The sequence below is a fragment of the Aplidium turbinatum genome, chromosome 3 (genome assembly GCF_918807975.1).
Source record: "Aplidium turbinatum chromosome 3, kaAplTurb1.1, whole genome shotgun sequence".
In the NCBI taxonomy this organism is placed as follows: Eukaryota; Metazoa; Chordata; class Ascidiacea; order Aplousobranchia; family Polyclinidae; genus Aplidium; species Aplidium turbinatum.
This window is the reverse complement of record NC_137474.1, coordinates 17,299,370-17,311,792: the sequence shown is the minus strand read 5'-3', so window position 1 is coordinate 17,311,792 and position 12,423 is coordinate 17,299,370. Positions and strand designations below refer to the sequence as shown.

The following is a 12,423-nucleotide window of genomic DNA, read 5'->3' as shown; positions in this document are numbered from 1 at the left end:
AGTGTTTAACGGAATCGAACTGTTCGGTTTGTTTACAAAAAAGAAGAACACACCAAAACAAGATGCTTTACAAGAAGAACCAGCTTATAACTTTGATTGTTATAATCCTTTGCATTTTTCTTTTTGTCTCCAATTGTGATTGTGAAAGGTCACGTCACAAAGAGCAGCGAAAACGCAGAAATCGGAGACAAAAGCATGCTTATCGAGACACGTCTATTAAACCCAGAAAGAATCTGGAGATTAGACCAGTGGCGTATCAAGATAGCAGTATAACCAAAGACCTTCAAGATCAATGGGTATTTACTACGACTATGGCTAAATATATTCCAACTGAAAGCACTGTTGCTTTGGAAACTCGTGTATTCACACCACGTCAAGACAACACTACAACACAAGAACACAAAACACAAACACAAGACAAATTATCTAATCTGACGACTGTAACAGTTGAAACCAAACCAGCCAAATATCTAAAAAGAGATGGTGAAATTACAACGGATACCATAATCACTGTTTCCTCTGCATCTATTCCACATCGAAAATGTAAAACTGTTATTACCAAAAAAGGTAAAATTTGTGGAAAAGTTAGTGTATTGTCAACGGGAAAAATTTATTCTTATCTTGGTATTCCTTACGGGGAAGCCCCGAAAGGAGAGCACCGCTTCAAACACCCTCGTCCAGTGAAAGCCTGGAACGGAACGAAAGATGCTTTAAATTATGCATCCACTTGTCACCAGTGGCAAGACTATTCATTTGAATCGTTCAAAAAAGGTAAGAATTTAACAGTGAAAATTATCTATTGTGGCTTATTTTGGTTCTTGTTGATTTATTGTTTAGTAAGTTTATCGATGGATTATCTGAAGAATTGTTTGTCATTGGAATGGCAAAGCCACTTTGAAAGGTTAATCCTAACGGTTTGCATGCTTGCAAAGACTGTAAATCACTGCCACAGGCCAATGTAACAAAGTTGACAATAAAGCGCTTCATCTTAGGGATATGCATCATTTGTAGCTTCTAATGTATTGTTGTCTGCACTTTGTGCTGCATCATCTATTTAAGCTCTGGACTTCTAATTTTGTTTTTGAAGTTTCTTCTGGCTTTTATCTCGCGATTTGAAGTCGACGTTGTGGATTTCGCGTATACTCTTCTTCCAAACCCGTAGCTCCACAACATCATAAATGTTACTCTACAGTACACCAATATTTTGAAACTGCGTGCTTGCAGAATGAATTACACCGAAAAGCAATCACTTTTCTAAATGAAAAAAAAAGTGTTTTTTCTTTGTATGTGTGCACATTGCACAAGTATTCGCTGTATAGGACATCCAAAATAGAATTTGCCATAGATTTCTTCTTCAATTCTTTACAATTTAACCAGTCGAATAGTTGTTCTATTAGCTGCTAACCAGCATATGTTACAGCAAAGAGTTGTAATCGAGATATTGTCAAAACCAATAGTTTACATGTTCAATGTAAGAAAATGTAGGCTACATGCCATGCAACAAGCAACAATGCATTTTGCACACGCATAGCCTAAGTCAAGGCCAACGTCTATAGTTGTGAAAGGTGAAGAAAAATTGTTACAAACTTATGTAATTACTGATAGGCTAACACTAAAAGAAAGTTGAAACCCACTTTATACATAGATATTAGATAATTGTATAACAGTTATAGAAATAACACATTCTTAGAATTTCATATGATAAAAGACCAAAAATATTCTTGATGTATAAGATTGGTTCAGAGGTTAACGTAAGTTTCATGATCTGTTTGCTTTGCAATAACGCTGTTTTTTTTTCATTTTATTTCCAATATCCTGATAGGGCAAAGAATTAGTTTGAACATTTATTTTTCATTCATACGTTCCAGACAAAACTAATAACAAAATAGACTCATTTTGGAACTTTTTTAATTGCTAGGATTCAGAGGAACAAAAATGTGGAATCCCAACACAGCAATGAGCGAAGATTGTCTTTACCTGAATGTTTGGACCCCTACCAACCCTTCCAAGTCTAAGACAAACCGCCTAGCAGTTATGGTGTGGATATATGGAGGAGGGTTCTATAGTGGAACTTCATCCTTAGACGTGTATAATGGGCAATGGCTTGCCTCCACTCAAAAAGTAATTACTTTAAATCTACTTTACAATAGCTAAACGATTTATCAAGGTTTAATTGGTTAATTATTGTTGACAGTCACATTTCTAACACAGGAAATCTCATCAAAAACTCACTCTTTATAATATTTGTAGTTTAGTATCACTAGTGTACTCTTTGAACAGGTCTTTGAAGTCGAAGTTCAGAGGTATCAAGTAATATAGCACAATGACATAAAACTCTCTTCAAAAGTAAATTAAGCTAACTCATCTCCAGGTGTTTCAGATGATAATTTGCATTTATTACGACGTTTTGTCAATCAGACACGACTGACTTATTCAAGGGACTAGATCAGGTAATGACTAACATGAAACACGGCAGAATAAAGAACCATGTACCATAGCCTACTTAAAAGTAAATCGTTCGGTATCATCAGCGATTCGGTATCATTAGCGATTTAAAAAAAAGTTGGACTTAAAGAAAACTGCTCTCTCGCAAAGCACTCCCATATGTTTTGTATTGACTAAGCAAAGATAAGATCCTAAATTTATCTTCTTACTTTTTAGGTAGTGGTTGTCTCTATGAATTATCGCATCGGAGCACTTGGCTTCTTAGCAGCTGGTAACTCAGAAATACCTGGAAATGCGGGACTTTTTGATCAACGGTTAGCGCTGCAGTGGGTGCGAGAAAATATTCACAGTTTTGGAGGGGACCGAAAAAGAGTTACTGTGTTTGGGGAAAGCGCAGGAGCGGCTAGTATTGGCTTCCATTTACTATCTGAAGGATCGAAAGGGCTTTTCAGGCGAGTCTTACATTGAACTAAGCCTCCATCAACGTATTTTGTCTTTTGAAGTTGACCTCCAAAGATAAAATACATTTATTAAAAAATTCGATAAACTAGTTTGTACAACATTTTGTTATAACTTTTGATTATTCTGCAACACGGTAAGAGAACTAGCAACACAAACGTACAGTACTTTCTGTAAGAGAATGCTTCAAGCAAGCAACAAAAATTATTGGAAAGTAGGCTAGTAACTGATTTAAACAACGGCTGAAACCCGAACCGTCACAAGTATAGATTGGTTACAAACATTCTAGGGTATTCACATGGGCTGTGTTGTGTTTGACCAGTTTTGATCATCTCAATCACTGTGTCTACATTTTGTGCTGTGTTTTTTTAAAACAAGTGACATAAAAAGACATCACTTGTTTTTCCGCATTTTAAAATTCAGTTCCAAATATCTTTATTTGTTTTCCAAAACGAGTAGGCCTATGCTTTGCAGTGCTCTTTTAAATTAAAAAGATGCAGAGAGTAAAAATATTTTTGATTGGTAAAACGTTCTTCAATAAACATTCCAGAGCAAAATTATGCTATCCCAGCTAACAATATCAACGTTGCTGGATGTATAAACAAGGAAAAACAGATGGGTGTTCTATTTCCACGTTTTAGATGCTGTACGACTTGTAAGGAAATGTCTACAAGTTGTACTGTCATAGAACTTTACAGATTGCGAAATCGACCACTTGCTGAAAAACCGATCAAAAAAGTTTTTGATTTCTGTCGACTTTCGCTTAAGTAAGATTAATGTTGCTTTTCACCGCTTTGGAGTTTTTTTCTTGGTATATGGCCATTCCAGCGAGTCTTTGCAAAATATTTACAAGGCCAATGCAACAATAAAACGAAAATTGGTTTCCGTTGTCTTAGTTTATATAACCCCACCCTCAAATTTTAGTCTAATCTTAAAAATTATGTGAAAATCTAAGCGGTTGGAACCGTAAAGGTTGGTTTTACTGTATTGTAATCTTTTTTTGTGCAAAATTATCTTCTTGTATTGGTCCCATACTCAGGTACTGAGCTTTTGGGAATGAGAAGATAAGGTTCTCATTATACTAAGCCTTCGGCACTCAGGAGAGTAAGGTGGCCAGTTCTTTTCTCTCGGCTGCCTTTACTTCAGCAACTACGCCCACCCAATTTATTACACCCTGGGTAGAGGTGAGCGGTGTTTTTCAACAACCAGCTGAAACCGGGAGTCGAACCAAAACTATCTAGCCCGAGATAAAAGCAAGTAGCCTATTTCTGTGTACAACAAATTAACTAGTTTTTATAATACCAATGCTTTTTTACATAAAATTAAAACGTTTGCAATCAAAACATGAATATGTTTCTTCTTACAGAAATGCAATTTTGCAAAGCGCTTCGATGTTGAGTCCATGGGGTGTTTTAAACAAGAAGGAATCGATAAGAAGAGCTCGAAACCTCGCCAAACAATTTAACTGCGAGAACACAAGTGACGATAGTGAAGCAGGTAGCTCCGCTAATATATAGCCTACCAAGAATCCTTCACTGCCATTAGTTCATGTAAAGAAAATGCTGCTTCCTAGTTAATTTGTAATTTTAAATGTTAAAAAAATGGCAAGTAAATTCATTTTGTTGTAGGCCGACATCTTTTATAAAGTGTTGAATAAACTTCATGGCTACCTGGCAATCACTTACCTTTTTATCTCTCTCAGGTTTGTAAATGACGGTTTAACACAATAAGCAATTTGAACTTAGAGTAAGTCATTATTCAGCCAAGGTTCAGACTTGTGTTCATTAATCAAACGCAAAGAATTTTCGAAGCGAAAAATGGTTAAATTGTGTTGGAACTTATCATGGTTTGATTTTTTTTAAATTTTAAAACGCTTTCGAAATATAAGCTTGTAACAAACTTAAAAGCAATTATATTATGACGTGTTATGAAATATATTATAATAAAGTAGCACTATAACACAATAAATGTTATTAATACTACAAAAAAGCGCTCAATGCCAAGCAAAAAGCCAATCAAATATAATTACTATCCTCTATAACAGTGGTTCCCAACCTTTTTGTCTTGGCGACCCCCTTTAAAAATTTTCGTAGATACCGCGACCTCCCCTTATATTCTTTCCTAAATGCAAGTATACTACTGTATTAACAAATAATATAACAAAAGGCAGCACTAAAAATGTTTAACTTTCGCCGCACTTGCATCCGAGAACCAGCTTTACCGTTTTTAACAAGCATGGCTTCACAAGTGTTTCCCCAATAGTGTGAGGTTTCTTTCCTTTGGCAATTTCCAGTGCGACTTAATAGGACGCCTGAACTGAATTACAGCCACATTTGCCTGATGAAAGTTTCCAGTAGCGTCAAGCCGTTGCCGCTTGAGACCAGCTTCATGGCGTTTAAAAAATGCTGCATCCTTTTTAGCATGTTGAGGGTGTTTGGTTTCTAAATGGTGTTTCAGTTTTGATGGTTTCAATGATTCTGCGCTAAGAACAACGTTGCAAAGAACACACTGTGGCTTCTCAACACCATTGGTCAATAAAGAAGTAAAGCCAAGGTTAATGCACTCTTCAACGTATTTTCGTTTTTTCTCCACGGAACGATGCTCCCTTTAACTATTTTTTAGCAATCTCGAGTATTGACTGATATCTGTTGTCTAATATACAAGGCTACTCGTTAATAGAGTTTCAATTTACACTTTTACAGCGAATAGTCCTACACAGTATGCGTCCACTGTGATGTAATGAACGTGACTGTAGGACTTACAGTCACGCTTATTACATCACAGTGGACGCTTACTGATGCAATAATGTTGTGCTACAAGCAATCCGAATGAAATGGCTAGCGGACCGGTACCTCGTCCTACTTACATTCACTTTTGTTGTTGCATGAGCAACAGCTTCGTGACCCCCTACAAAATGCTCTGCGACCCCCTTGGGGGTCGCGACCTCCAGGCTGAGAACCACTGCTCTATAACTTCTACAGCCTGTTTCACTGTAAAATGGGATCATCAGAAGGACCTTATTCAAATAGAATCTATTTGAATAAGAATATTTTGAATACTAATATTTGAATAATTCTATTTGAATAAGGACCTTCTGATGATCTTTTAGGGTGAAACAGGCTGTGGAGGTTTTAGAGAATAGTAATTATATTTGATGTAATAGCATTATAAACTATTATGCATTATGCCAAGTACATTACGTATTATACAATAATAATTAAAAGGCATTTTTTATTGAATATTGTTATTTCTGTACAATTTTTGGTTAATTTGTATCTTTTTTATACGAAATTACATTTTCAGACAAATCCTTGGAATTCAACGTCGAAATGGCGTCATGTCTACGTGAAGTTGATCCTCAAAAACTGGTGGAGACTGAAATGTTGTCAGACGACTGGGGTACAGCTGGATTTCCTAACGCTGCGTTTGTGGATGGAGATTTTTTGAAGACACACCCCCTTGAGATGACTAATGAAACGTATTTCAATAAAGATGTAAACGTATTAGCTGGATTCAACGCCAACGAGGGGAACTATTTTCTTGTGTACAGTTCTCCAGGTTTCACTTTAGGCTTTGAAAGTCCAATCACTAAAGAGAATTTCCACAAAGGAATTGACAGAGCTTTGTTTAATTTACGAGAACTCAAAGAAACTAGCCCTTACATTAAAGACGTTTTAAATAGATTGAGTAGTTTTACCTACACGGAAGGTAGACACCCATCGGTTTTCAGGACGGCCGATCAGTCACACGGGAGCAAGTTATTTCGCAGTGAAACCAGATATTCTCTACACAAGGAGAGTAAGGGTCAAGATAAGGTCGCTCCAAGTGTGGACACCTTTTATAGAGATCGGCTGGACGATATGGTCGGTGACATCAACTTTGTGTGCCCCACCATCGATTTTCTTGATCTTTTTTTTCGAAAACAAAAAACGAACAGCACGAAAGGAGGGAAAAAAGTGTCGTATTTGTATAAATTTGTGCACCGTAGCTCTCAAAATCCCTGGCCAGAGTGGATGGGGGTTATGCATGGTTATGAAATTGAGTTTATTTTTGGTCTCCCCTTTGACAAAAAGCTTGGCTACACTGACACGGAACGCAATATCAGCCACTCCATGATGAAAATGTGGGCAAACTTTGCTAAACACAGGCATGTATCTATTTCATATCATTTATTCTTATAATACAAAACCTATGATCAAAACTACATGATCACAAATGCACAAATTAATAAATCCAACGTCTGCATTTCCATTCAAAAATTCATGCAAAACCGTAAAGAACTGGACACTGGACAGCCTTCGGGCCAATATAGCTTGTGTTGATATTTTTAGACGCTTTCTTTTGGTTTTGCTGTAGGCTACAATGGCATATGAGATTTTGAAGTTTGAATAGGCCCAAGATTTTTACTAACGAACTACTTTTGTATAAACGTTAACATTTAAATAAAACGGTTTTCCTATACTGACGTAAACTACAGAAATAAAATGTTGTGAACTGTTTTTTTTTGTGGTTTTCCTTGAAAACCTCTAAAGAAATTAGGGTCAAAGAAGAGATGTATGGGTTATGTTGTCGTATGACTAAATTCTGCTATTCCATCAGATCATGTACTTGTGTATCATGTGAATATAAGACCGTGTGTAGCACTTGCTACCACTGTCGGACAGCACGATTTCTTTCCCAACACACTGAAATAATTTAATTTCAGCAATCCCAATGGGAGGAAAATGAAGGCCCAAACGATGTGGCCGTCTTACAGCGACATGAGCAAATACGTTTACGTGATTGGAAACGAAAATGGGGCCTCAGAACATTCTAGGTCATCTCTTCACTCAAGCAAGTATTCTAACCAACTCACTCACTGCGCTTTTTGGAAAGAACAATTTCCCGAAATGCTTCAAAAGATCAGTAAGAAAATTTTGGTTTATAGAGAATGGTTTGTTTATTTGGAATGCAAGTGTTAATTTGCATTTCGGAAACTAAAAACATGAACTACCAATCTATTGTCTCACTTACAACCAGTCAAAGTTCAATCTATTTTGATAAGTCAAACACGCAACCGTTTCCCGAGGTTGTTCAATTATTATCGTAATTGATACAAATGCATTGGAATTGCAATCAGCATAATTATTTGCGTCTGTTGGAGAAAAATTAAGATTCTTACGTTTAAGCTGTCATCGCCATGTTATGGAGAGTGGCTAACTTGTTAGCCAGGTTGTTTTGTGTCTATCTAGTTTGCATATTAGGTTTCTGGAGCTCAATAGTGCGTTATGGACGCGTTTTGTTGATTTCGTCTAAATTGTTTATATTTACAGCAAACCTTCCACATCCTTACACTTGTCCAGCTGTCGCGCCATCTAAAGGGACATCACATTCAGCAAGCGGCCGAGGAATTGCTTTACTGTTGATGGTTCTGCGTGGAGTTTCCCTTACTTTATTTTGACGTAATTATTTTAAAACTACTGAACTGAAATAGTACACTTCCTTGTCGGGCTGGTTGATAAATCTTGACACGTACTGGGTGCTGCATGCCTTGTTGCCGTTTCATAACATCTCATCAACGTGAAAATCAAGTTTTATTAGCGAGATAAAATCGACATCTGTCCGTTTTGCTGCTTGATTTGAATTCCTTAAGTAAGATGAAGAAAAATGGTTTCCTTAACAGTTTGACATTATTTCAGTAGCATTTCAAATGGTTTGTTAATTGTCAAGAAATTTATCAATTTTACGTCAGTTAAACGTTTGCCGACGATAACGCGGAGGCATGAGTTTTGTGAGTCAGGAACTAGTGGCTTTATGGGACTATCATTTAACATAAAGTTGATTAGTAAATACTCATTTGAAGATTGTAATGATAAAAGGTTATAGTTCTGTTTGAAAATGGGAAAGCCTAGTAGTCAAAACCACTAAATTTAAATGAAGACCAATATCTAAAACGAAATTTAACTTTCTGTTTCTCCATAATTATCAACTCCAGAAAGTTTTTGCTTGACAGTGATGCAATTAAATAAATTAAAAGGTGGTTTGAATAATTTTGTCAAAACGTAATTTATGACAATGAATTTTCAATCATTTGTCGTTTGTAGTACAATTCGAGCCACTTGAATATGAAGCATTTAAATATTTCCTCAACTTAAAACTTGCAATAGCTGCATGATGCAACTAATATTTTTTATTGTTTGCATTTGTTTTTTGTGCATGACTTTATTAATTTGTACAGTATAATATACAGTATGTAAATTTTGTAGGACTGTAATAAAGGTCATAGTTTATAGTGTTGGCTATTGCAACTTACCGATGTAAAGGTCTAATTCCAACTACAAAAACAATTTAAAGTTTTTAATTTTCGTATTATTTTCTGTACAACAATGTAAAAAAAGTTAACTTGTATTTTGTGTGCTTATTTGAAGTCCCAACTGAGAAGGCAGCTGTGTGACACATGCAAACAATTTATGTCTGCTTTCAAGTTAAGCTGCTAAGAATTGAATTTGAAAGGATTCCAAAAGCTTTCAGACAAGAACTGGATTTGAAGGCAGCAAAAATTCATTTTTTGAATCAATGCTAATTCGATCGGTGAGAGTGTGCATTTAAACTTCAAGTTGATCCGAGCATCGATTTATCAATCCTAAATTGAACACCACCGCTTCCATTACGTCCTCTGGTATTGTGCCACTGTCTAGCTGACAAACGTTGCTAATTTTCGTCTAGCGACATTGAAGCAATGTGGAATAACAACGTTGCCTACCGTGAATAAGCCGCTCCAAGTAACCAGTCTTGCTAAAACCGAAGAGAAAAACTTTAATCGAGAAAGAGAAATCAAATAAACGTTTAATTGCAAACTTTTCCCAGAAAGTTTATTTAATTTTTCTCTGTTGAAGTGTAGAAGAAAAGGTTAAAATTTAAAAAGAACAGCATTTGGTGTTTGTCTCTCATTACATAAAGCTAATGGTCAACCTCAGGCTTGCACAACTCCAACCGATGCAAGAGCTGCAACATACAAAGTTATTTTTCGAAACCCACATTCTATCGTTGTTTCCAGCAGACGTAAAATCAACGCCTATAGATGGACAAAGTAAAGAAAATCCATGTGAAAGGAAAGGCTTTTGCCAGCTGGTTGTAGCGTTTTTTTTTATTTTATTTACAGTAGTGTAATCGTCGATTATACCATACGTACTGTCCTTTACGACGTTGATGTCCGGAGAACTTTCATCAAAATACTTATATTTCCGTGTATGTCGAAAGCAACTTCCAGTACTTTTTGTTTTCATTGTGAAACGTTTGGTTGGTCTCATGCCATCCGTGTGTATGCCCGGTCTGGCTCAATCGCTTGGTATCAGCTGCATGAAATCAGAGCAAAATTTCCTGTTTGCAAAATTAAACAGTGCATTAAATTTTTGCAGTCGTGAAGTGCGATCAGTGACGTAGCCTGAGTGTCATAAATTTTATGGGACAGAAAAACATTTTGCGAGGGGAAATATTTTTAATAGCTAAATAAACATTGTCACTTGCATAGCCGAGTAGTGAGAGCCATGGTTCGATACCGCTCAAGTGCATGTGACGGTGTCTTTGACAAGACATTTAAAGGCATTCCATCGAATGCAGAGTGGTGAACTGAACTGCTGAACTAAACTGAAATCAACATGTATTGAGTATACATGGTCCTGGGCAAACGGTCCTTGGCAAGGGTCTTGGGCAAAGGGCCCTGGGCATGACGTTAAAACTGCAACAGGTGGGAAAGGCTCCAGTATGGGAACTCTGGAGTTATGGGGAATGTGGAGTTACCCCTTAGTTTTCCATTACTCCCAGGTCTGCTCTGGCCCGTAGCAGTAGCACCTGTCAGGGCCCCAGCTATGGGTCAAATAACACCACTCCGGCTTGTCACCTTACTCAAACCTGGATGTGTGGCAGACTGTGCGGAAGAAGCTCATCAATGGATATAACTCAACGGACAGGAAGGCACCACCCAGTATCACAGTTGCAGGACGTGCCCAAGAGCATGACGTGACACGTAGACGTTATGGTCGTCCTGCTGCATCTCATGCTTTACCCAATCTTCTTGACCATGTCCTGCCATTGGACCCTGAAACCTGAGACAAGAGAGTGAGGTTGGAGTCCTGCGCAGCCCTCCATCACTTAAAACAAAATTCCGCGCAAGCCATGATTCTGGTATAGGCTATATGGTATACAACATAACATGAGTATAACCACTGGTAGCCTACCGTTTTTTAATTTACCTAACTTAGAATCCAAACTACGGTAGCAGCTAGACGTACCGGTACCATTATTAACCGTAAGCTTACCAAATAAACCTACCTGTGTCCTGACAGTAACAAATATAACTTAGAGAAAAATGTGTGTTGATTGAAAATAGTACGTACGTTTTGCCTAAATTTGCGTTATTGTGATGCAACATGGGCACCGGATGCAGGCCCGGATTTAGGGGGGGCAGAGGGGGCAGTTGCCCCGGCCCCCCCGACTTTTGAAGGTCCCCCCTATGTGGAAAAAATGTGATTTTGTGTTATTTTTTTCCTTTTGGCCTTTAAAGTTTCTTCAAAATGCTGTGCAGTACTGGACTGATGCTACTGTAGACGTAGAGATGGTTTTTCGCGCCGTAGGCGCGAAAAACTTTTTTGCACGGGGGCCCCCCGATCTAAAAGTGCCCCGGGCCTCCCATCAGCTAAATCCGGCCCTGACCGGATGCAACAATGCAAAGGACACGGCTTTGTCAACAAGCTACATGTGAGTGTGCGACCATACGTGTGTAACGTTTTGCCCACTGATTTCTCTTTGTGGTGCAATCCTTGTGGTATTATGTCACATATTGCAATGCCATTAAAATTTGTTAGTTACTAACTGTTAGTTAATATTCTTACCACTTAATAACGAAGTCATAATTCGAACAAATGACCGTTAATTTGGTGTTAGCTTATTGGAGATTCGGGTTGATTGTTTTACGACTCAGGGGGTACTTAACGGAAAAAGGTTAAGAAGCCCTGCCTTAAAGCTTACATATTGTGGATGCAATAAAGTGATTTTTGATAAAAAAAAAGTTATAAACAAACAAACACAGAGCCACTTTCGTTAAGTCAGCGGATTACAACGTTGCTTTTAAAGTTGCACGCCTATTGCCATCACGCCATGGCCTTTGGACCCATTTTTGCACATCAGCTATGCAGCAACAGGCTCAATTATGCACGAATAGATCGTGGTATCTTTCTCTTCCTACAAGTTTGACGCTGAGAAGTAAATCACAAAGCACGTCATCAATAAATTTACCATATTTTGTTTACCAAATAGAGCAGAACGTCTACCTGCCTTTGGAGTTTGGACGATAACAGATGGAGATGGCTGGATAAAGATTGATTTTTAGTCTATTCAGGGAAAAACAACGAAACGAAAACCTGGCGTGGTAAAAAAGGACACATCATCGAATCCAAACGCTAAAAAGACGACAACAAGGAAAACTAACGCTCAACAACCAAGATGTGTTCAACGAGATGTGAAAAAAGGGAATAAAATAGG

General features: G+C 37.5%; 1 protein-coding gene across 1 annotated transcript; it reads left to right on the top strand.

Annotated features, from left to right (window-relative positions):
* The first annotated feature begins 667 nt into the window (after positions 1–667).
* LOC145766294 (cholinesterase 2-like) lies at positions 668–9,342 on the top strand. The gene is made up of 8 exons (XM_082577971.1): positions 668–771; positions 1,919–2,121; positions 2,662–2,897; positions 4,271–4,401; positions 6,208–6,626; positions 6,699–7,051; positions 7,610–7,809; positions 8,217–9,342. The coding sequence occupies exons 2-8, from the start codon at positions 1,936–1,938 to the stop codon at positions 8,342–8,344; spliced, it is 1,653 nt and encodes a 550-aa protein (XP_082434097.1). The 5' UTR covers positions 668–771; positions 1,919–1,935; the 3' UTR covers positions 8,345–9,342.
* Positions 9,343–12,423: the final 3,081 nt, after the last annotated feature.